Source organism: Miscanthus floridulus, chromosome 1, assembly GCF_019320115.1.
Source record: "Miscanthus floridulus cultivar M001 chromosome 1, ASM1932011v1, whole genome shotgun sequence".
Classification (NCBI taxonomy): domain Eukaryota; kingdom Viridiplantae; phylum Streptophyta; class Magnoliopsida; order Poales; family Poaceae; genus Miscanthus; species Miscanthus floridulus.
In genome coordinates, this window is record NC_089580.1 from 104,013,304 (window position 1) to 104,039,344 (window position 26,041).

At 47.6% G+C, this 26,041-nt stretch overlaps 1 protein-coding gene across 1 annotated transcript; it reads left to right on the top strand.

The window, feature by feature from the left end:
- Positions 1–2,581: 2,581 nt before the first annotated feature.
- LOC136460864 (uncharacterized) lies at positions 2,582–3,076 on the top strand. Its single transcript, XM_066460409.1, has 2 exons — positions 2,582–2,726; positions 2,835–3,076. Exons 1-2 carry the CDS (start codon positions 2,582–2,584, stop codon positions 3,074–3,076), a joined length of 387 nt encoding a protein of 128 aa, XP_066316506.1.
- The last annotated feature ends 22,965 nt before the right edge of the window (positions 3,077–26,041 follow it).

A 26,041-nucleotide genomic window follows, 5' to 3' on the forward strand; every position in this document is an offset into this window, starting at 1 on the left:
TTCCCGAGCTCCATGGCCTTTCCCGAGCTAGGCCAGATCTTCACGATCGGATCCATGACTTGGGTCATCAGTCCTGACGGCAGCAGGGGAAATCATGGAGGTGGTGCAGGATTACCCTGCGCTGATAGTGCCAACATCTACAATGACATCTCCGATCCCGACACCTCGCCGCTGCGTTAGGAGATCCATCAACAATAACGATCTAATCGAAGCTATTGATCAGGTTATGGACCGCTTAGCATAATGTCATCTCCTCATGGATTTGGTCTTAGATCGATCTAGAGCGAGCAACGAACCTCCTGCACTCCAAGGTCACCATGCCACTAACACCGAGTGCGCCACTCATGCACGCCGTCCGAGGTGGCAAGATGAAGATTTGGTGATCACGACAACTCTGGAAGGGTGTATCGTTCAAAGCCGACCACTCCCTGCCCCAACGGAGATCATGCCGAGGCCCTATCCATTTGGGCTAGTGGGTGTAGATCCGATCTGTCAGGATGCCGTGCACCATCTTTTCACCGACCACGCCGAGCGTAGCCATGTCAATGACCTCTATCAGATCGACTTCCTTGAGGCTGACCAGCCTGCGCCAAGGATAAACATGGTGCAAATCTAAACAGATCTTTAGGATGACACGCTCCATACAATCCTAGAGGAAAGCCCTGAGCCATACTCCGAGGGCTCTACCAGCAACTACTCACCTTTCCTGCTAGGCTTTGGGAGAGAGCTCTTCACAGTTAGCCACGATAGCGTTGCTATCGATGGAGAGACCAGTGTCTAGCACCATGAACATGAAACCAGGAACGCCGATCGCCAACGGCGTCACAATGAAGAAGACAGCGTCCAAGCTACCAGACGTGACCTGCCACCTCTCGCTTGTAATCTCCAACTCGAGTTCCTCATGGTGGACAACCAGCAAGTGGAGCAGACGCCGAGCACCAATCTGGCTATGGCCACCCACGAGTTGGCTCGACTCCCGCCAATGCTGGAGGTACTCAAGATTCAAGCACTGCTTAAAGCAGCTCAGGTCCAAGTCAACGACATCGGAACCCAGCTCAGTCTTATTCGACAGCGACCACACATAGTCGTACCCATGTAGTTTTCACCGTGATAGAGGCAGTCATTACCATAGCATCCAGATCATCCAAAGGGGGGTCTAGGGGCAATGTTGCCATCAATCCCGGATCACAAGGACCATGAAATCAGCGACTAGCTCATAATGCCAACTAGGAGGTTAATCGACCCAAGCGTGGTGACGCCTGCGACCGCATCAATGCCAATCTCGATGCCCATAATCGCATCAAGAATAGTTGTGCCCAGCGACATCAGGCAGAACTCCAACGCCAACAGGAGTACGACAACCAACATGGTAACCCCGTTGGCCTCCGACCACTCCTCGCTATTAAGCTGATAGGACCCCACCCCTTCACAGCAAGGCTACGAGCTATACAGTGGCCCATAGGCTTCAAGATCTTTAGGGTCAATCCCTATGACGACAAGGCTAATCCCAAGCAGTGAATGCAGCTCTATGAGATCACCATACATGCCGCCGGGGAAACAGCTACGTAATGGCAAATTATTTGCCTATCATGCTCTCCTAGATAGCCAGCAATTGGCTTATGGGCCTAAGGGAGGATTCCATCGAATCTTGGGATGATCTCAAGAAAGTCTTTGTCGAGAATTACATGGCAATGTGCCAGCAGCCTGGCATGAAGTATGATCTAGAGAAACTCCATCAGACCTCTGGGGAACCTCTACGAAGCTACATCAGGCACTTCTCTAAAACACAGAACACCATCCCCAACATCGGGGATAGCAAAGCCATTTCTGCTTTCACCAGAGGACTCCATCACCTTGAGGAGCTATGTTCCAAACTTTACCGCAAGAGGCCCCAGACCATCATCGAACCCCTCAAGATTGCAAACTCATACGTAGATTTCGAAGAAGCTAATCGACAGTTCAAGGACAACATTGCTCACGCTTCCTACTCGCATTGCCACCCACGTCATGATGATGATCGCCATGAAGAATGGCCTTATGAAGATAGCGATAGGCGTTACAACGATCGCCAACGCTGGCATAATAATTGGCCTAGAGGGATCAAGGACTACACAACCATGTCGTTGTCGACTATAAAACTTCATCAACAACATAGAGTAGCCATGCACTAAGCGCAATTTTGATGCTGCCTACGAAAAGCTCCTTGACGGTCCGTGCCCAATTCACAAGAACAGCAAGCACACCATGCGGCAATGCTATGGCATGGCCAAAGCTTTCCATGATGAATAGCAGAAATGATAGACGCAAGGACGACAAGTCCGATGATGGCAAGGAGGAGGAGCATCCTAAGGATGCATGACTTGCTTTCCAAGATGCCAACAAGACGGTCGCCACAATCTTCAGAGGATACGCCACCTCTAAGAGCAAACGCCAGCAGAAGCTCACCGCTCGGTAGGTCATGTCGATCACCAAGTACGACAAGGTTGCTAATCCCTAATATATGGACTGGTCGGAGCATCATGTCACATTTAGTAGGGCCAACCAGTGGGCAGATATCCCATACCCTAAGCGTTTCCCACTCATGCTGGATCCAACCATCCGCAACATGCAGTTCAAGAAGGTCCTCATCGACAGTGGGAGTGCCCTCAATATCCTCTTCACTAGAGCCCTAACTGAGTTAGGCCTCACAAAGGACAATCTTGTCTATGTTGATTCTCCATTTTGGGGTATTGTACCTGGCAGAGCGTCCCAACCTTTGGGGTAGATCACCTTGCCAGTCCAGTTTGGTAGCGCCGACCACTTCCGTACTGAGTACGTGAATTTCTTTCTGGCAGACTTCGACACTGCCTACCACGCCATCCTTGGCCAACCAGCTCTTGCCAAGTTCATGGTCATGCCCCATTATGTCTATCTGGTGTTGAAGGTTACAACAGAGCAGGGCATCCTTACCCTGCGTGCCAACATCTCCACCGCCTATGAATGCGAAAGAGAAGGACTCGCCCTCGCCAAAGTAATGGATCTCTCAGCAAGAATGGAGGCTTGCATTGCTGGCTCCAAGAAGGCCCATATGACGTAAAGGCTGTAATCTGACCAGTGTCATATAGACTCTATGATCAAGACGGTGTCGACACCCCTAATTCATGGCGCATTGAACACCTTAGGTGTTTCTATCCTTGAGACGTTCTACTAAAGATATGTACCTTTTTATGTATTTCAATAATAATTATATATGTGATGCTTTTCTCCATTTGTTTTCCATAATTTCTCTCAAGTTATTTATTTCTCCATACTAAACATCTTTAAGATGGCATATACTATCACCCTTCGATTCGTCCGAGCAGTCAAGTTCTCCTTCGCATTATCCAGAAGAAGTCATGTTCTCGGTCTAGCACCTAAACATGCAAGGGCAATAGTGCTCTGCATCATGGGCAGTCGGCAGTGGCTCCTCGATGATACCTATATTCCTAAGCGCGCACAGGAGCTAAGCTCTTAATGCCATGGGGTGTGGAATAGCCAGGGTAGATAACAAGATAAAGGACTAACTATGCATTATTAATATTAAAACTTAACATTTCGTACATCTTAAACATAATGTTTCATACATAGCTATTTGGCATAACGCAAGATAAATTTGTTACATGTCATCATGGTTGAGGATCAGCATCGCCGAATAGATCCAAGTCATTCGCCAGCTTGATTGCTGAATTAGACGCCTCCCCCTCTGGCTCGGTGATTTGCTCGTCGCTTAGATTTCAGGCAAAGCCACCATCGATTTGTTCGAGCTTCACCGATGAGTAGAATGACCGAACAACCGCCAGTGCCAGGCCCACGACAGAACAAGCGACACCATGAGCGTAATGCTTGAAGTTCCCTAGTGCCAACCTACACCTCTCCATGATGACATTTGACTACGATTGCCTGTCAGGCTCCGGCAACTGTGGGTCGATGAGGTCCAACACGGGCTTTATCCCATCGGTCATGGCCTTCATCGTCTCTTTACTGGCCTCTAGCCAGAGCGTGAAGTCACGGAACTACGCCTGACTATTGGTTTGGATCACTTCAGACAAGGAAGGCAATCGTCTTAAAAAGCTTCTCCTAGCAAGATGAGTATTAACATGAAGAATAACTCACGTTGCAGTTCATCGGCGAGTCATTTTTCTACCGTCCGAGCTTCGTCCCTTTGTTTCTCCACTAGCTGCTATGGCTTCCCACGCTAGCAGAGCTTGGGTCTCTGCCTCTGCCTTGGCATCACGCCCCAAGTGTGCTTTGGTTTCCACCTCCACCTTGGCAGCACGTGCCAAAACCGCTTCGGCCTTCGCCTGCCTCAGAGCTTCAACAAGCGCTTTGGCCTCCGCCTGACTCAGAGTTTAACCAACCTAATACAAAGTTCAACAAAAGTCCATTTACATGGATATTATTACAACAAGATAAACTAAATAACATCACAATTATCTCCAGTGAACTTTGAAAACACAAATCAGAACATCAGTGTTATGAGATACTTGAACATCACACCAATTTTAGAAATAGGGAACAAGGGCATATCTCTAATGTCATAGATACTAAACGTTAACATCATCTGACCATGTTGCTACTGCTCAGTTGAAAGGAACTGCACAAACTCCACCAATCTCTGGATCATTTGGACGTATTGTAAGATAACGGATATGATGAGAAAATACTTCTGCACCACAGAACTCATAGTGGTATGAAAGCAAAGTCTGGAGATCTATATTTGAATGAACCACAACAAACACATAGGGTCCTAGATGATCCTCAGCAAGATGGTAGTTTCGATGGCCAAGAACTTGATGAACAACTACATAAGCAATGTACCACCTACTGTAAAAGTTAGAATGCACTTGCAAGCACTACAACCCTTGTTTGTAGGCCATGGCGAACATGAAGCTTACGGAAGACATAGCAATACACAAACATGTCCCAAGAATGATCATAGTTATCCATGATATGTGTAAAAAAGAAAACAATATGTAGAAAAAAAATGAAGAACAAAGATGCCTAGTAGTAGGGTGGAGGGCAAAGCTTTGGGATGGAACTGAAGCAGGAGCTCTGGCCCTTCCTCTCGCCCCTTGTCTCTGCTATTATATAGTAGTTCATGCCTTCACGGGTCGTGGGGTCGACCATCCCACGGCCCATGCACGCGTGGTTGCGTGCCCATGACCCCACATATATGGCACAAGAGTTGACACGATCTGTATTTTGTTGTTTCATCAAAACTATGATCTAGCCTATCAAGATTTCTTTAGTATCGAACTATGTTAGGCCCTGTTGAGCTTGCAAGAACCATGCAGCGAGGAGTTCATCTCAACAAGTATCACCTTAGATCTAATGCATAACGGATGAGACATAGCTGTTGAATTTTACTATGAACGTAAGAAAGTCTGGTCGCTGTATATTTGATCTCGTAGGACATAGTATAAAGGGTCATCAGTTTTGAATGTCGTATCAACCAGTCTGCCCCTCAACTATTGTGATTGCTTGGATTGGAGTCAAATAAAAGTACAGAAAAGACCCATCACAACTGCACCAGGGATTCAAGTCTCAAGCGTGTCATGGTGGTCAAAAGCTCCTTTTCTCAAGTATGAAGTCATGTTAATCATCTGTAGTTAGAACTAGTATGTATTGGTAGTAGTTGGATGACATTGAGTAGTGGGATTGCACTGCTCTCCTCTTATTTGCATGTATTAGATAAAATTTGTTGAACTTGCAAGAACCATGCAGCGATGAGTTCATATAAGTAGGTCTCATTTTTTCTTGTTTTCCTATGATGCTTGTTACTGTGTCATTTACAATTTTAAGTTCGGGCCCTATTTTTAAATCTGGGTCGGCGTGTAGGATTGTTCGGTCGCTGAGAAACAACACGGGCCGAACTTTAGTACACCATGCAACGTGACATACATCGATGAAATGGTGTTTACCTGTTTCTTGTAAACCATTTGTTCGCCTGATATTCCGAGCAGCGTAAATTTGAATGGGCCAGACATGTAACTAGTTTTAATTTTATTTGTTTCCTTTAGGGATTCAACGAATGCATTCGTACGAAACAGGTTTCCCTGTATAACATGAGATGTGTCCGGTCTGGTCAAATTTACGATGCTCGGAATTTCTTGCGTGTGCTGTAAAATTTGAATAGCTATGTGGCTTCTCCATTAGGCATTACATCGACATGTGACTTGATCGGATGAATTTCGTTATGCATGTTTACCATACTATAGATCAGAAAGAGTACTAGAAGAAACCTGTAGGCAAAACCAACCAACAGGGGCTAGAAACTGGCTACCAATTGACCAAATGACGTGATCTACACCATGATCAACAGAGTTTAACCCACATAATACAAAGTTCAACAAAAGTAAACACAGACATGCAAATCAGACTTCACAAATCAAAACCTCTGTACATTTGAACGCATCTGACATAAAATGCAAGGGAAGATACATAAGGAAGAGTAACAACATAAGGAAAGAGTAACAACATGTACTCCATCCATACTCCCAACATAAGGAAGATACATCAAATGCAACGTGAGATACATCAAATGGAACTTTATTTACTCCTCTACTCATCGTCGATATCATTGTCCTCATCCTCGTCCTCATCATTGCTATCAATGTCGTCGTCCTCCTCCTCTATAGCCATGAGGCCCTTTTGCTCGTCAATGGTGATGCGGTTGGCCACCTGCTCAGCATTGGCACGAACCAGGTTGCGCTAGTGCTTCTCGGTGTTGTGGGCCATGCTGATTCCCTACGTCATGACGCTAGTGTCGAAGCCATCAATCTGGCTCTAGTAGCAGGCGAGGATGTACTCCGCGTTGTCCGCGTGATTCTTGTTCAGGTAGGCTGATAGTTCTTCTAGGACATCAGTGAGTTGGTGAAAATTGAAGACGTAACTGCTCACCTTTTCCTCCTGAGGCGGGTTGAGGGTGCCCACCCCGGTGTTCTATAGCACATGCCTGATCTTCAAGAAAGCCTTACTCATGATGCCAATGGCCCAATCGTCTTTATCTAAAAAGGGATCCACTAGAGCTTCATCTTGATTCACCACGGGCACGGCGTCATCCTCCTTCACCATGAGCACGGTGTCATCCTCCTTCACCACAAGCATGGCATCATCCCCCTCCCATGCACGCTTTGCAGAACGCTCGCCCTTCACCATAGCGGTGGCTAAGAGTGAAGTAGATTTGGTGAAGGCAATCGCATGTTGCTGGTGATTTTTAGATCCGCAGGTGGGAATGGGAGGGCTTAGGGAAGGAAGAAAAACAAGCAGAGTTGCAGAAGAGATCACGGCGGTTAATATATCACTACTATAGAGCAGCCATTGGTGTTTGTTTGGGAACAAAGAGGAGCCATTGGTGTTGAAATGTTACTGCACATGCAAGAAAGTCCGACCTCTGTACGTTTGAACGCGCCAGACACACTGCACAGACATTAGCTTACATTACAAACAAGTTAAAGTTGCTACAAAATAATGACATCATCCATCCAAGAGAAAATTAACATGTCCATAGTCAATCAAACAACATTAATCAATTTAAACATGTCATGACAGAGAGATACATCAAATGCAGCTTTATTAACTACTTTGCTAATAACTCCAACTCTGAGAACAAGGAAACATAGGGAAGATAGTAAGGTCTGCCAATGATTTCTGGCAGGATGTCACGTCTACCATACGGAATGTAATGTGTAGGGATGACATGAACTTTTCTGTTGTCCATGTTATATGCGATGACGGCTCTTTCCACCCCAACCCCAACAAAGAAAACCAAATTCCATTCTAGGGTGAACTATAACCGATGTGTAGCATGACTCAAAATCAAAGTAACCCATTTGTTTTTTAGTCTTTCCAAACAACTTACGTAGGCTGATAGTATGCTTCAATGTCCATTTATTATTAGTACCATAGTCTTCAAGGATCCAGATCGAAAGCTTGAACATATTGCGACCACCAATAGTATATTGACACAAGTGACCCTGAGCTTGATGGATGGAGCGTGAAAAACCACGTGGCCAGTTAGCAATTTTCCTCCGTGCCTTTCCCTCAATATCCACAGCAAGTATATGATGGTAACCCTCGTAGAACCCAATATAGTGCAGACAACCATTAAGAAACAAGTTGCTGATTTTGACAATGTCCACTCAGCCTCCTCACCCCATTTAGATTCCTTAAAGATCCATGCTATAGTTTTAGATGAGTAGATGTCCACACCCACGCACTGACCATTCTCCTCCAATATTCAAACACATGGAAGTGCGAGGAGGCTGTCAGATCGAACCCCAATCGAGCCTCACCAACAGAATGGATTCTAGGTGGTAGTACCTTCAACTCCTGGGTTGCCAGATTATAGACGACATTAGCGGTATCCATCAATCTCAAGGCACCAGCATAGGATAAGGCTATTGCAGCAATCTGAGACAGCTACATTGTTCATGGTGAAGGGCAAGAAGGACAAGGAGGGTAAACACCGACGATGCTGGTGAAGTTTCTTTGGCCATAGATTCCATCAATAAAAAACAACCAGTGCCACCTCCTAGTTCTTCTCATCATCATTGGCCTAACCAAATCTGAAACGCTACAATGTTTCTTGTATACCTCATGTTCAAGTAAGGACCAAAACAGTGAAGCGAATAGGAAAAGACGAGAAAGGAGACCTATGGATTGGATCTCTCGCCTCTGTCACGACACACGACGGACACAGACGCCAATGCTGCCGTGCTCCATTGGAAAGACCCACCGCCTAGCCTCCAAAAGGACGCCTGAGCCACCACAACACACTAGGGATCGTCCGTTGCCGCCGCCACCGTTGCAAGTCCAACGAGCACAGATTTGTTTCCACTTACAGGGGATAGGGATATATCCAATATATAAGTCAACCTGTCCACACAGAGAACATATACTACTCCAAAGACATGTGAACACAACCAGACATCTAGCGCAATGGTGAAGACGGTCTATTCCCTGCTCTAGGTCCTAGGTTTGACTCCCAGGTCTCATGTTTTTTTAGTTTGAATTTATTAAACCCCAACGACAACAAGTGGCACGCAAGTCGTAGGGTCCCACAGGTCAGATGGAGATGGAGAAAGGTCCCACAAGTACACATGACATGTAAGCTATCGGGTCCCAAAGGTCGGATAGTCCCATAGGTACATGTGACACGCAAACCGTTAGGTCCCATAGGCTGAATAGAGATAGAGATAGGTGTCGTCGGGTCCCACAAGTCAGATGGAGAAGGGTCCATAAGCACAAGTGACACGCAAGCCGTCGGGTCCCACAAGTCGGATGGACATGGAGAAAGGCCCCACAGGTTTGGGTCCCATAGGTCGGGTGGAGAAGGGTCCCACATATACATGTCGCATGGAGAAAGGATCGAGCGAAGACTTTTATGATGAACTGCAAGCGTCATGGATGAGTAACTGTAGGTCCCACAGGTACACGTTGGATGGAGAAGCTACCGTGTGGAGATCTATGACGAAGCGCCGTCATTACAGATTGAATATTGTTCGTCACAGATCAATAATTAATTCAATGACGAAGCATGTTCGTCATAGTTCCAAATAAGATCGTCACAGACGAGCAGGAACAGTTGTGCGAGTGATCTGTGATGAAATCCTGTGCTGTTCTGTGATGTTTTTTGTGACGATACCCGATTTTGCCATAGATAAGGGGGGTTCGAGGTTCGTCATGGTGATCTATGATGAAACTAAAATTTTCGTCATAAAAAGAATTTTTTATGATGGTTTCGGATTCATCATTAAAATTTTCATCATAGAAGTAGATATTCCTAGTAGTGTGGATCCCCTGATTTTTGAGGGAGTTCATTGCGGTGTGCATGCTGCCTTGATGTCAGTCGGGTCGTACTACGGCGGCGTCGACTTCGATACCATTTGACGAGGTTACGCGTTGGGGAAGTCTGATAGCGATATCCTCACCATAGGCAGTGCCGCCGCTCGTGGTGTGGAGGTTCTAGCAGGTAAGCTGTCAGCCGCCTACATCCGTCGCTGGTACTAGACTTCCGATATATGAGGGTTTTTAGTGTAAGAGTTTTGTGCCATGTGGATGGTTTTACTGCAATGGACATGCTAGTATTTTGTGTGTATGAGATGTGTGGTTGGCGCATTCATTTGTCATTTTGCTGCCTTTTCGCTTTCTTCTCATTCGAAATGGAATGTGCTCCGTTCCCCTTAGTCCTGAACGTGTAGGTGCACGTTTTAGCCTAGGGACTAGCCTGCGGGGCTTAAACAATGCATGGCTTGATGACGCTGTGGGACGTCGAGGGCAGGTCACAGATCCGGTATGATGCGAGAAGAGAATGAGTGGGTGGCAAGAGTTCTATTTGCTCTTGTTCCTTTTGCCTTGAGTGAACTAGCGCCCCGTTCCTTTTAGACTCATGCGCTGGTGCTTGGCCTTGCTTAGGAGCTGGTCCATGTGGCTTGGCCGGAGCGACCTCTTTAGTACAAACGAGAAGTCAAGGAGTAGGTCTCCAGTTCATCATGGCACGAGGTGCGATTAGAAAAGACTTGAAATGGGTCTCTAGGACGATGACAAACATTGTTGCGCTTGTGGAACTCTTAAGTGTATGCTCATATGTGTAGCCCCCGCAATTGAGTCGTGTCCGTCAGCTGGCACGAGTCGGATCAGGTCACTCGAGAGGTAAACGGCCCTAGGATTGACTGTATGGGTATCACGTTCTCTAGTCTACTCTATAGGGTGGCTCTAAGTCTTTAGAGCTATGGGCGAGCCTACACGTGTATGTGAACGTGCTTAGGTAGAGAAGCTAGGGATAGAGTTGACGTAACTGAGCGGTGTACCAAAAGCTATCGTGGATCTGGCCATCGTTGCTTGGGGCACGTCGAGCCCCCGAGGGCGTGCTCGTGGCGGAGTCGTTGTGGTTTCTACACCGCAACCTATTGAGGACGCTTCTCTATCGCTCAAAGCGGTCGTAGTCGGTGTGGGTCAACCTCTCGGATGGCCTTGGGCCGATCCTTGCTGGCTCGATGTCCTCGGCATGCTTGCGAGCCCTCGGGGTGACTCCTTCGTGTCTGGCTTTGTCAAGGTCTATGGTTGGGAGGGCTCGTGCATTCTGATGCGCGAGTCCTCATGACGCGTCGATGTCACAGTTGTCGCATCTCCACTTTTGGGTGTGGTTGCTACTCTTGATGAAGAACTGGCATGACCTGTCGCTACGGAAGTGCATTATGAGGGTGACGTGGCTCGGTCCGCTTGGCGCGGCGCGTCATGCTCTCAGAGGCCCTGCTTCCTCGGATGCACATGCCTCCGTGTGAAAGCTGACAGTTCATAGTGGCGTGACGGACGGCTGGTCCGTCACGAGGGGTTTGGCCACCTGATCACCAACGACAATGCCGTGTGGTGGCGGATGGTCTCGTCGCTCGTGTGCGCCCTCATTTGTCGTGTTCCACTAGTGGCAGCGTTGCTTAGGACACGGCTCTACCATGGGCTCCAGGCTTCCCACACGGTGGGCCTAACGGGGTAGAAGCCGGTGACGAGCGTTAGCCCGTTGGTGCGAACGATCTCATTGTTTCCCCCAAAGGATGTGGCCACCGAGGGCCATTCCGTGGGTGAGCTCGCCACGAGCCATAGGCCTCTAATTTCCCAAGTGAGAAACCTGGCCATGGTCGGTGATGAGAGAGGGTACTGGCCCCCCTATGTAGGTGAACTGTAGGATGCAACTGTCGAGGGTCGTTCTGAGTGTGTCCACCGTGGGCCACGGGGTCCAGATCTCCAGGGTGGAGGACTTGGCCATGATCGAAGACGGACGTGGGCGCTGGCCCTTCGACGTCGATGAACTCGGGGTTCCCGTGATGGATGCGTCAGCCGTGGGCCGTTCCGCGGGCGAATCCATCAATGACGCGAGGAGTCATCTCTTTATTCTCAATAATGAGAGTGCATGACTGTCCCCTACCTGGCGCGCCAACTATCGGTGTTTTGTAGACTAACTAGTGAATTTATACGAATGTTGTGATGCTCCAGGAAGACGATGGTAGCATCCAAAAGACACGATGAATATACTGGTTCAGGTTCGAGCCCTACGTCTAGTCTCAGAGATGATCAAGTATGTGTTCCTCGCTTGAATGCTCTGAAGTTCTTACAATGGGGGTGCAAGAATTGTGGAAGAGGTAGGAGAGCTAGAGCTAGGAGACGGACTGCTCGAATGAAAGCTTTGAGAGTCCGGAATTGATCAAGATGTCTAGGAAGGTGCCCTGGCTGCCCTTATATAGAGTCCGGGGCCAAGTCACATACAAAGAAGAAGGTTCTCCGAACCGAGAGGTTGTGAGCCTGAGGGAGGGGGGCTAGCTAACTTGGCTTGCAAGTAACGTCATCTTGTGGTGCATGTCTGGGCGTGGTTGTTGTCATGGTCTTGTGCCCACGTCGCGGTATGGTGTGGCGAGGTGCTATAGTGCCAGCCGTGGCGGCACAGTGGGCACGGTGGTGTTTCGCTAGCCGTCTTGTGCAATGTGGTCTCACCGTGGCCTTCGTCATCGCCTCCTAATCTCTCGGGGGCATTGTACAGGACTTGGTAGCCGCCCCCAAGGCCATTGATCGTCTTGCTACTTGTGCCGACGGACACAATCCCGTGCTTCGAAGTCATAGCCTTTGTTGGATTAGTTGGCCTAAAAAAGTCAAGGCTGCCATTGCGACCCCCATCCCGTAGTGGGTGAGGTTGTACGTCTGTCTCGTCGGGCTGTATTTGGACGGTGGGCTGCCGTACCGGCCGTCACCGGCGGTGTTGTCTTATCTGCGCTGCGTGGCGTAGGGATGGCGTCTGACCGGGCCGAGGGGACTGTCCCCTCAGTCCTTGCGGGATCAGTGTGACGTGCCTGGTCTTGTCAGAGCTGGCACGCTTGGCGGGGCTCGATCTCTCACCGCCCCTCCCAGAGGTCGAGACAGAGGAGAGGTCGTGAGGAGTTGTACGGCGTGCGATGAAGGCCGAGGGGAGAGGTCGTGCCCATCCCCTACCTTGGCGTTTGGCCTAGGTCCGCATAGCTTAGCTGGGCCTCGATCGTTTGGGCTTATACTAGCTGACGTACCGTGAGCCATCCGAACGGCTAACTAATCGACGTCTTGAGATACCCGGGGTATCATAACCCCAGCCAGAGGGATTAGATGAAACCTCTAATAATATCAATATACCATTATTATCTATTTCTAGCAACTCATGAATTATACAAAGTCTTTTTTCCATCCAAGGAGTCACAATAGGTCAAAATTGCCAAATTACTAACCTTTTCTTGCACTTCAATTGCCCTTAGGCAATCTCAGTGATGATCATGTCCCGGTTTCAAGACTTTGTGTTGGAAACACTATATAGTAGACTGATTTTATCCCCAAGAAAATATTTTTTACTCCCATGAAACTTTCATCCTCTCTCTCTTCATCAATATTATTGTGTCCTATCCGCATATTTGCTAAGTTGATAACTTATTTAATGCTTATGAAACTCTCATGATATCTCCACTAAGATTGGGCTTAGTACAATCCAACCATTCATCGTCCAATGTCTTCCCACGAAGGACCATCCTTATTTTGTGTGTTCTTTTTCACTATCCTCCCCTTTCTATTACATTAAACCCCTTTGAAATATAGGAATTTTATGGGAATTGTACATGAATTTTATAGTAACTAACTTCTTTTTATAGAAAACACAAGAAAAAGAAAATTCCCGCATTACAAAAATACTTGCCTCACACTACATATGTCTTCCTGTCCATATGCAAAATTACTTATTTCATGATGGCTATATATTATACTAGCAGGAGCCCGCGCAGAGCTCTGAATCACAGGAAGCATGAAAATAGTAGTAACAAATAAGCAGAGTTGAATTATAGGAAATCAAGAAAATGGATGTTACTGTTGGCTACTTTTATATACATCAAGGATAGTGAGCCTTTTATTTTTCATCAGATGTGGACCTTGGCTGTAGCACACGAAATGCATTGGAATTAAAAATCTGCACACAAAAACACATGAAGAGGGCATTCAGCCTATTTTGTGAACAGTCAAATGCATTAGACATGTTAGTATCTTTAAACACTGACACCTTTGAGGTTTGATCGCATTTTACAATCTTCTGTGCCATCTCTCTTCTTTGGCTGCACCAATCAAACTAAGGCTGAAAGCCAATACGTCATAAGCCATAGAGGCGTTCTTTCCTGCAATCCACGAAATGTTTTACATAGATGAATTGAAACAGCGTGTAGGAAAATAAAAACATGTATATGCCTAAGGAGAATCTACTGTTTTAATGCAAATGAGTAAAAATATGAGCAAATAAATTCAGGTTTCATACTTCTATATAGTTGTGCCATATTTTAGCATGTGAAAAAATTGAACTGACCACCTAAATGTTACAAAGTCATTTCAGTAACTAATCATGAGGAGTTAGGACCACTGTAAAGGAGTGGAGGGACCAGAAATCTGAGGTAGAAAATTGCTATTCAGAGTGGGGTCATCGGAAACTATCCCCCAGGTGCAGGTGCAAGCGCAGGGCGCAGGCAATATATAACACCCAATTTTGGTTCGCTGCTTAACTGCAGTGTCTTGGTCCACTGCAATGTGGCTACAGGCAATATATAAAAAAAACATGGAACATCTTCATTCATGTATACAGTCCTGGAGAGCATAGTTTTTAAGGCGTCGCCTAGGCGTCCGAGCGGGATTCCAAACGGGGCGTCGCGGTCGCCGCGCCCTCATCGCGTATGGTGTCGCCTCGCGGCTGAAGGCGTCGCCTAGGCGTCGATTTTGCTGAGGCGGGCGCCGCTGGACGGAAAAGCACGCGGGAAAGAGCAGCGCCGCGCGCTCGCGCGGGAAAAGAGCGAAGCGATGCGCGCGCGTGGGAAAAGAAGCAGCTGCGTGCCCACACCTCCCGCCAACCCAATCCCCATCGCGTCAGTTGAGAGAGGGAGAGGGAGAGGGAAAGGAAGGAGAGAGGAAGAGAGAGGAGGGCTGCGGCACACCTGGAATCCGGCGCCGGCGCGGCGCAGGCGACTGCCCCCGCGCGAGTCCAGCCCATCCATGACCCGCCTGCGTGAGCGCGACTCCGTCCCATCTGCGACTCCAGCCCTGTCTGCGACCGACTCCCGCTCCGTCCGCCGCGACCCGCGTGCAGCCCCGCGACCGACTCCGACTCCGGCCCCGTCCCCAACCGCGACTTTGCTCTGCGACCGCGCGATTGGCAGTTATGTCCTCCCCTCCTCTTTCCTCTGCTGCTCTGCGGCTCTCCTCTTGCTCCCCCTTCTTCCTCTGCTCTTCCTCCCCCTTCTTCCTCTGCTCTTCCTCCGCCTCGTTCCCATGCTCTGCTCCTTCCTGTGCTCTACTTTGCTTTCTCTGCTCTGCTCGTTTCTACTATTTATGAGTTACAGTTTGATAGTTGGAATGGATACACATACTGAACAGCAGTATGTGTATGGTGTCGCCTTGCCGCGTGCCTAATTCACCTAGGCGTCCGGAAGGTGGTGGAGCGCTGCACCTCGCCTTACCGCCTTAAAAACTATGCTGGAGAGGCACTGAAGTCTTAGCAGATACCAGTTACGTTCTTTTGCTGCTTATTAGGAAGAATATATACGATCCCTATTGGGTGAGAACTCTTGGAAGAATCGTTCCCAATCTACAAAACTTTGCCTTGACTCAAAACTCCAAAACGCTTGGCCGGCTCATGCTGCCTATACTCTTTTGGAAGGTGTCAATTTTATTATGATCATTGATATTACTGAACTGGAATACAAAAGCCAGCACACCTTACTCAAACTTATTTTTATTGATCTATATTAACTTTAGGACATTAGTTATCCTTCATGATCATTGATATTACTGAACTGGAATACAAAAGCTTGATCTATATTAACTTTAGGACATTAGTTATCCTTTGTTAAATGACATTGGAGATTATAAACTCCAATAAAATTTGGTAATCAGATTAAACTATGTATATTATACAGGACATTGCAAACCATCATACTAATCTTGGCCAAAGCCACAGTAGATGGACACTAAATTGCAAGAGGTAGATGGCACACTCACCAAGTTGTGTATTGCTTTGTTAGAGTAAATTACCACCAAATCAACTGCTGATGCATGTGCCAAAAAATAGATAAAACACACACTGATGATTTCAGAATATGGGTTTACCAAATCAGCTAAGCAAGTATAAGATGTTACCAATCCCAACCAGGCAGGCCGTTAGCATAGTCCAAGCCATAGGTTCCACTTTCACTGAATAACACTGTACTGAAGGATCTGTACATCAGAACGGGTCCATGTCCATTTTCTTTGCTGCAGAAACCTGAGCATGTTTATTTGGCTAATAAAAAAATTGTCGTAGAGGCAAATCATCGAGCACGTGGTGTGCATCATCCATGAGTGAGCCATTCATGAGTACAAGATGGAATTGGACTAACACATAGGAGACGACGATGGGTCGTCGGTGGGTGCGGCGGCCTTACCCTTTTTGCTGCTGCTACGTGTAGCAGGGCCAGTGAAACGACCTAATTTCCGTGAAGGAAAATCCACAGAGTCAAAGTGTAATAAGACCGTAGTAGATCATATTACCCTAAATTCCAGTCGAATATCACATCCATACAACGATAAAATCAGAGTACAAATAGTGCGGAATTACATAAATTATTACATCGCCGCATTGGCGGAATCAAAAGTAGCATTCATTCAGAACAGCTTGAAGATAAGATCGCCAAACTCGAGCGTAGGCACGAACCCCTCAACCGTCAAACTCCTCGGAGCTATACTCCTCAGCAGAACCTGTGTGCCAAAATTTATCAGTACGATTTGTACTGGCCACTCCCACCCTATGAGCATTGCTTTGTGGAAATTGGATGCAAGTTGGATATAATCAAAAGGAATCTATAAGGCTAGGGTTTCCTAGCAATAGCATATCAAATATATAATAATAGTTGGTCAAGTTTTAACACCATTCCCACACACATTCCACCCCATTCCCTTTCCAGAGCCAGGTTTCGATCCTGGGATCGATTCACCACCATCTCCACACCATCACCATACCATCGCTCAGTCGACAGGCCAACTCCCTCTCGATACTGTCTCAAGGCCCGTAGCCCCTAGCTACGACCGACACTCTCTCACGGGGGAAGAAGAGAATGACTCATCTCACTATCTAGTTTAAGCGAAACCCAGGAAAGATCCATAGCCGATAAGTCGGCATATGTATCGATCGATCAACCATACACTCTGCAGAGGTTTTACATAACCACAAGATCCGCCTTCCTCGCTGACCGTCAACTGGGCTGATTCCGGCCGCTTGCTAGCCTAGGATAATGCCACTCTACCATTCAGCCCTGGTACACCCCAAGTCTAGTCTGGGGTGGCTGAAACTGTGAGTCATGAGCCGGGTCCACAAGGTCTCCATGAAGTCTTAGAAGGGTGTGGGGGAAATCCTCCGCGCCCCGTACCTCCTTACACTATCCGCTATCAACCTAGCAGTAATGGCAATATCCTACCAAGTAGTCCGGCCGTCCCACACCATATAGGGCGAGTGGTACGTAAGGCTTCCCGGTGAATCTGAGTACTAGTAAGTCCTTAGGGTTGACCAAGCCAGAATGTCTTCATCAGGGTTTCCATTTATCGTGCCACCACAGCACCACCACCCCGGGCTCCTCCCATCACAGGTTCACACCTAGGACCACCTTATATATCATTTACCCACCACAGGTATCCAATCCAGGGGTGCCCAGGTAGCACCCCATGGCAAGACTTGCCCTAGGCTCGTCGTATACTCCAACTTGGTCGACACAACCCTTACCCTCCACACACCCAAGTCACACACGCAGCACTCTCCCCATAGTTCAGATAACCCCACGCATTAATATAGTATAAGCGTAGTAGAAGTACAAGTAATGAAATATAGCAGTGAGCGTGTGTCTAGCCTAGTAGCAGGGTATGTAGGGGTAAGGTTGCGTCAAGGTAGAGGACATCAAGTAAACATACTACCATGCAAGTCCTATCATAGTATAATTATAACAGTAAAGTAAAGCAATAGCAGTTCTATATTAGCCATGCGTAATAGGTGCTACGAGATTGGGTGGGATATGGCACCTTCAGTGTAGTCGTCTCCATACTCCTCACGGTACTCACGATCCTCGTCCGTTTGGTTCTCCTCCGAGTCTGCATCGATCGCATTATAGTCGCGTTAGCGATGTCTATAGGATAGCACAAAGAAGCAATGAAAATTCAAAGGAGCCAAATGCACTCAAACATGAGTTCATTACGTAGAGCTTGATTTTAGATGAATTTTGGTCCTAGTCTTGTATTTTTCTGACTTCGTATGAATTAGTTATGAATTTCCGAAGTTTAAATCATTTCTAAAAATTAAAAAAAAGGCCGAATTAATCCTAGGCTGACACGTGTCACGCTGTGACTGGTCCACGTGGCATGCTGATGTCAGCATGACGTCATTGGCTTGGCTCTGAGCTAACAAGTGGGGGGGGTCCTGCTGACGTCATCATGACATCATCAACGTCATCAGTTCCGACAGGTGGGACCAGGGGCTCTTGGGTCACTGACATGTGGGTCCGGTCAAAGTCAACATCAAGTCAACGGGTGAGTCAACAGTCAACAGATCAGGGTCACTAACGTGTGGGGCCAGTGCTGCTAACGTCATCATGACGTCAGCACGACGTCACCTTGGTTGTGTTGTTACTGACAGGTGGGACCCGCGTGACGTCGACATGACATCAGCATGACGTCACTTACCGACATGTGGGTCCCGAGTCTTTGTGACACTGACATGTGGGGCCAGGTCAACTGTCAACGTTGACCGGTCAACGGTCAACTCAGACTGGGTCTCAAACGGGCTCTGGCGGGCTCGGGTTGGGCCGGTCCGGGCCGGGCCGACCCGGACACGTGGCATGCTGTGGTGCTGCCATGTCGTTGCCATGGGCCTCCATTGGGCTTCGTCTACCGTGCGGCCCGCACTGTGTGGTTCATGGTAGATTGGCATTCACGGTCCATGGACCGCAGACACAGTGGACCGAGCGCTGGGCTACGCTGCCCATCTCACCCCCTTTACTCTGCTTTTCCCACGGTGGCTTACACGTCGGCGGCGAGTGCCGGTGAGCCTCGCTAACGACGCTGGTGTGCGATTGATGCAGGTGAAAGCTCCACTGAGCCTCGGCGTCCTCGTTGGTGGGGTTAACGTGGCGTGCGGGGTCCCGTAGTGTGCCGACCATGGTGGCGGTCTTACGGGCACGACGGTGGCGTCGGTGAGGTGGCTATGGCCTCGAAGAGGTGACTCGGTGGTGCGTGTGAGCTTCACGAGGCTATTGCGGGCACAGCGGTGCTCTAGTGCTGCCCTGGTGGCCTCCGGTGGTGGCTGGCCGCATGCACAGAGGCATTGGCAGGGTCTCAAACGGTGGCGAGCTCGTGTCGGTTGGCTGGGGAGAGGTCTCAGCAAGGTGCTCACCGCGCAGTGCTCGGCGAGGCTAGGCGATGCAGTGGAGGGTCGTGGCCGTGTCGAGATGAGGCCATGCCATGCCGAGCAGCAACATCGATGTGGTTGATCAGGGCGACGTCCTCTGCTCCGGCGACACCGGCAACGTCGGGCGCTCCTTCTTCTTCCTCTATCCCTCTTCTCTCTTGGCTCGGATGCGCAGTGGACGGCCACAAAGTGGCTGTGGGGCGATGGGAGAGCTCTAGGGCACCCGAGATCGGGGCTTTTATAGCCGAAGCTCGGCCATGGAGCTCGGTGAACGGCGGATGGAGATCGAGGGGTGATCGGAGGCGCGTGCATTGCATCCAACGGCCCATGCGTGGTTGCGTGGGCACGGCGCCAAGGGGACAAGGCTAGGAGATTCGCGTGACCCCCTGGCCCGCACCTGCCACGCCGGTCGAGGCTTATCGGAGGAGTGATCGGCGTGGGGGAGGAAGACGACACTGTGGCTGGGGGGTGGCTGACTTGTGGGGCCCGTGTGGCAGCGGCTGCAGGCGAGGTGTGAGCGGCGTGCGGGCGTGAGCGGCGTGTGGGCTGGCTGCGTGGGCCGCACACGGTCAGGCCAGGCCTGCTTGCAGCCACGTGTGGGCCAACGGAAGGGGAGAAGTGGAGGGCTGGGCCGGTAGTTTGGTCACGCGGGTTGGGCCGACCTACGCATGAAGCTGGGCTATGAGGCCTTTTTCTTCTTTTCTTTTTCTTTCTGTTTTGTTTTTCTTCTCCATTGTTTGAATTCAAATTTGGTTTGAACTTTGAATTCCAAGTTGGTGCACCTAATTCATTGGAGTTTTAGATATGAGGCCCACAACATTCTTTTATATATATATTAGGAATTTATTTAGCTATTTTGTATAACAAAAATAGGTGTAGTTTTGTTATACACAAATGGAAATAGTTTCCTTTTTAAACATTTATTCTTTGGTTTGAGTAATAATTACTTTATGGTGTGTTTCTTTAAAGGAGTTTTTAGGCATTACATAAAACAGATGAAAATCCAAATCACCATTTTAGTTAACAATGTATGCTATGTTTCTTTTGTCAGCATTTAAATAAACATCATTTAACATATGGCATGCCATGCTTATGTGTTGACTTGGGTTGGGGTTAGACCTAATGCATCTCTTTGGTTGGGTTTCTATACATGACACTTATCGACACATGGGAGTTTTTGAGAAAAATTTGTAGTTGGTATTTTTGGTGTATGGATTTTTGGGTTGTTACAGTCCTACCCCCTTAACAGAATCTCGTCTCCGAGATTAAAGCGTAACGTACTCTTCGAAAAGATAAGGATAGTGTAGCCAGAGGTTAGACTCTTTCTCCTATGTTGCTTCTCTCTCTGTGTGATTGCTCCATTGGATCTTGCACATAGGAATAGTCTTGCTTTGGGTCTCTTTGGTATCTCTGCCCAGAATTCAGATAGGATGTTCTTTATACTCAAGTGTATCTTGAATGTCAAGTGTATCAGTTGGAACTACTTCATCGGGCACTCTCAAACACTTGCATAGCTATGAGACATGGAATACGGGATGTACACCCATCAATTCCTTGGGTAGCTCAAGTTTGTAGGCGAGCTTTCCAATCCTCTTGCAAATCTTGTATGGGCCAACAAATCTAGGGGCAAGCTTTCCTTTCACATAGAATCTGACAGTTCCACGTAGCAGGGATACCTTGAGATAGACGAAATCTCCCACATTGAACTCAAGTTCTCTTCTCCTTTTGTCAACATAGCTCTTGTATCGACTTTGAGCAATTCTCAAATTCTCCTTCACTTGCGCAACTCCTTCTTCTGCATCTTGAATCTTAGCGGAGTCAAAGAACGATCTTTCTCTCGGTTGGGACCACATCAAAGGTGTCTTACAAGGTCTGCCATACAGAGCTTCAAATGGTGACATCTTGATACTGGCTTGGTAGCTGTTGTTGTAAGAGAACTCTGCATAGGGTAGGCATTTCTCCCAATCAGAGCCATAATTCAGTACACTAGCGCGAAGCATGTCTTCTAAGATTTTATTTACTCGTTCTGTCTTTCCATCTATCTATGGGTGATAAGCGATACTGAAATCAAGTTTGGTTCCAATGGACTTGTGCAGAGCTTCCCAGAATCGGGACACAAACTGAGGACCATGATCAGATACAATGCTAGAAGGAGCTCCATGCAGTCTGAGAATATGCTCAACATATAGATCTGCTAATTTTTTGGTATTGGTCTTGGTCTTAACTGGTACAAAGTGAGCAATCTTGGTCAAACGATCAACAATCACCTAGATGGAATCATTGCCTTTCTGCGAACGGGGCAATCCAACTATGAAATCCATGGATATGTTCTCCCACTTCCACTCGGGAACGTCAAGAGGCTTAGCAAACCTACAGGCCTTTGATGTTCAGCCTTGACTCTATTACAGGTGTCACACCGTGCCACATGTCTTGCAATGTCTGTCTTCATGCCTTTCCACCAAAAGTGTTTCTTCAAGTCTTGATACATCTTTGAACCTCCAGGGTGAATACAGTACTTGGAATCGTGAGCTTCTGATAGAATTCCCTCTCGTAGTACGGGGTCAGATGGAACATAGATTCTGTTCTTGAACAAGATAGTTCCTTGTTCATCTTCCTGGTGGTTGGTCTTGTAGCCTAGTTTCATCAGACCACGGAGATATTTGATCTCTTCACAACTTTTCTGAGCTTGACGGATACGATCTGTGAGATCATACTGTATGTGGAGCTCATTCAACAAGCCATGCGGTAGTATCTCAAGCTAGAAATCTTCAATCTCTTCCTTGAGCTCAGGTGGTACGGATTTAGTGATCAAGGTGTGACAGTAACTCTTGTGACTGAGAGCATCTGCGACTACATTAGCTTTTCCTAGATGATAGTGAATTTCTAGGTCATAGTCCTTGATCAATTCTAGCCATCGGCGTTGCCTCATATTTTGATCTTCCTGAGTGAAAAAGTACTTCAAGCTCTTGTGATCGGTATAGATATCACACTTGTTGCCTATCAAGTAGTGCCTCCAAATCTTCAAAGCATGCACAACTGCTGCTAACTCAAGATCATGGGTTGGGTAACGGTTCTCGTGTTCTTTTAACTGTCGAGACGCATATGCTATCCCTCTAACATCTTACATTAGTACACAACCAAGTCCTTGATGGGATGCATCACAATAGACTACGAAATCTTTACTGATATCAGGCAATGCTAGCACAGGAGTAGTGGTAAGCTTCTGTTTCAATTTTTGGAAGCTTTGTTCGCACTTGAGCGTCCATTCAAACTCCTTAGTCTTCTTTAGAAGGTTGGTCATTGGACGGGCTATCTTGGAGAAGTTCTCAATGAATCGGTGATAATATCCAGCTAATCCCAAGAAGCTTCTAACTTCTGTCACATTACGGGGTTGATCCCACTCTTTCACAGCTTCAATCTTGGCTGGGTCAACTGTGACACCTTCAGCTGATAGTACATGGCCTAGGAAGGAAACTTTCTGTAGCCAAAACTTGCATTTGCTGAACTTTGCGTAGAGCTGATGTTGGGCTAGTTTCTCAAGCATAGTTCTCAGATGATGTTCGTGTTCTTCAGCAGTGTGTGAATAGACAAGGATGTCATCAATGAATACTACCACGAACTTATCTAGTTCATCCATGAAAACCTTATTCATCATGTTCATGAAGTATGCGGGAGCATTCGTGAGTCTAAAGGACACCACGGTGAACTCAAACTGCCCATACCTAGTCACAAAAGTTGTCTTCGGGATGTCACTCTCTCGAATCTTCATCTGATGATAGCCAGATCTGAGATCAATCTTGGAGAAATACTTGGCACCTCGAAGCTGATCAAGTAGATCATCAATTCTTGGCAGAAGGTACTTGTTCTTGATGGTGACTGCGTTCAAGTTCCGGTAGTCAATGCATATTCTCATTAAGCCATCCTTCTTCTTAATAAATAGAACAGGGGATCCCTAGGGTGAAGCACTGGGTCTGATATATCCCTTCGAGATGAGCTCATCAAGCTATTTCTTGAGCTCGGCCAGTTCATCAACTGACATGCGATAGGGTCTCTTTGCAATGGGTCCTATTCTCGGCAAAAGATCAATGATGAACTCTACATCACGGTCTGGTGGCATACCCGGTAATTCTTCAGGGAATACATCAGAATAGTCTCTGTCCACAGGCACATCATGAACTGTCTTCTTCTCTTTCTGTGATTCTGAACTGGCTTTAAGGGCACACAGGATAGAGGTGGACTTTCTAGACTGGGGTTCACATCTAATGACTTGGCCTGATGGGTGGGTCACTTGGACATATCTAGGTGAACATGATATGATACCTTGGTGAATGGTTAACCAATCCATACCTAAGATGACATCTAGGTTTGTGGAAGGTAACAGGATTAGGTCGACTTTAAAGGTAAGACCCTCAATGGCATGACTTACTCCCTTACAGATGTGGGTGCACTTTAGGTCTCCTAAAGGTGAGCTGGTGATGATAGGCTTTCCACGTGGGGTTATAGGCAGGTCATGCTCTCGTGCAAACTTGGATGATATGTAAGAACAAGTTGCTCCAGAGTCAAATAGAACTGATGCAGTATTGCCGTTAACTAAAAACATACCGTACACAACATCAGGGACAGCCTGTGCTTCCTCGGCGTCCAGATGGTGAGACGTCCACGAGTAGCAGATCCCTTGAACTGAGACTTCTGAGCAGCTGAGTTCTGTGGGCACTCAGTGGCTTTGTGACCTGGTTGGCCACAAGCAAAGCAGGTGAAAGGCGTACCGCCTGTAGGGGTTGGCGTGGGTGCCTTCCAGTTTCCAGTGCTTGGTGCGGAGCGGTTCTGTGTTGGGCGTTCATTCACCGAGCGGGAATGGTTGAAATGGTCTTGAGTGTTGCAGTCCTGAGCATAACGGTCCCGGGTGTAACGATCCTGAGCAGGGTGGGAATATTTGGTGGTGTAGCCTCCACTACCCCTACTCGATCTAGGGTTGTCATCCCTGTTGTGGTAAGAGCGTTCCCTGGATGGTGCATCTCTGCGGAACCTCTTACGATCATGGCCACAGAAGGACTCCTCAGGCTTACGCTTCCTCTCCCTGTACTCCTCTCCAGCTTCAGCATGATCTTTCTCGATCTGGATGCAGCGATCCACTAGAGCACGCAACGTGTTACTCTCAATACTGACAAACTTCAGCTTGATGTGCGGGTTAAGTCCCTTGCGGTAATAGTACAGCTTCTCCTTCTCAGAGTTCACAACATAGGAAGGTGCATAGCGAAGAAGATTGGTAAAACAAGTAGTGTACTCAGTCACCCTGTCCTTTCCCATCTTGATGTTGCGGAACTCCTCAGCTTTGGCCTCCATGATACCCTTGGGAATGTGATACTCAGTGAATGCTTCGGTGAACTCATCCCACAAGATATTGGCAGGGTCCTCATGGGAATCACTAAAGCTATCCCACCAGGGCACCTGTGAGCTGGTGTGTGGTGGCTCCAACACACTCATCGTCGGTGAAAGTAGTAAGGTCAAGCTTCTTCTCCATCTCCTTGAGCCAGTCATCGGCTACAAGCGGGTTAGGGTCGGTGCCATCATAGGTAGGTGGCCTTAGCTTCAGAAATCCTTCCAGCTTCCTTTGGAAGTCATTCTGCTGTCCTCTCTGATGACGATTTACTCCATCTACAAGAGCTACAAGAAGCTGAGTCTGTTGCACCATCACCTCTACCAGGGTCAGTGGTGGTGGTGGTGGAATGTTCTCCTCAAGTGGTGGGGTATTCTCCAGGTTGAAGGGTATCCCTCCACGTCCACAGCCATGGCCACGGCCACAGTTGTTGCCACCACACCCCCCATTTGGTTCAACTGGTTCAGGGGTGGGCGCACGTCCATGGTTCATTAGGCGATTAGATCGGTGGTTCGGCATCTGCAACACGGATCATAGAGAATTTAGTGTTTGTGCCATAAGTGCTTATAATTCAATATGATTACATGATTTTGACGATTTAAAGAAAAACATTTATACTATCCAACACTCATTACAAAGAAGCATAAGATTTATAAGATGCAATAAGATCCAAAACATTCATCACATGGGTTTTATTACATAGCATCATCTCTAGTAGTTACACTTGAAGACGTGCTAGAATCATACTATGCATAATGTCTCATAATACATCTCATAAGGGGTACATCAAGGGGTACAACTTACGGAAGCTACTGACATGACTCATGACCACGCAGGGTCATCTACTCTAACTCGTACACTGCAGCTGGAATATGACTGTTCTCGATCTCGATCTCCTCGTCTGACTTGTGAAGTCGGGACACAGTACTTCAAGGCCTCGGTGAACTCCTCAGTAGGCTTGGCTCTAGGTAGGGTAGGGCAGGCATCCAGGTTAAGGCAAGTCGGGGCTAACTCGAACTCCTCTATCCTAGGCTTTGTCTTGCTACGAATCTCCTTGGGTAGCTGATCCCACATTCCCTTCATCTCCCTGAGGCGCTTCCTGTTAGACTTTTACCAAGCCTGCCATGTCCTCTCACACTTGTCCTATAAGTACTCGGTCTGCCTGAGTGCCTCGATCAGGT

What these genes read in the sequence shown, in the direction of transcription:
- LOC136460864 (XM_066460409.1), top strand. Translation starts at nt 2,582, where the DNA reads ATGCTGGATCCAACCATCCGCAACATGCAGTTCAAGAAGGTCCTCATC. An exon ending in TGTTGATTCTCCATTTTGGG is followed by an intron (nt 2,727 to 2,834) that starts GTATTGTACCTG and finishes TCTTTCTGGCAG; the next exon opens with ACTTCGACACTGCCTACCAC.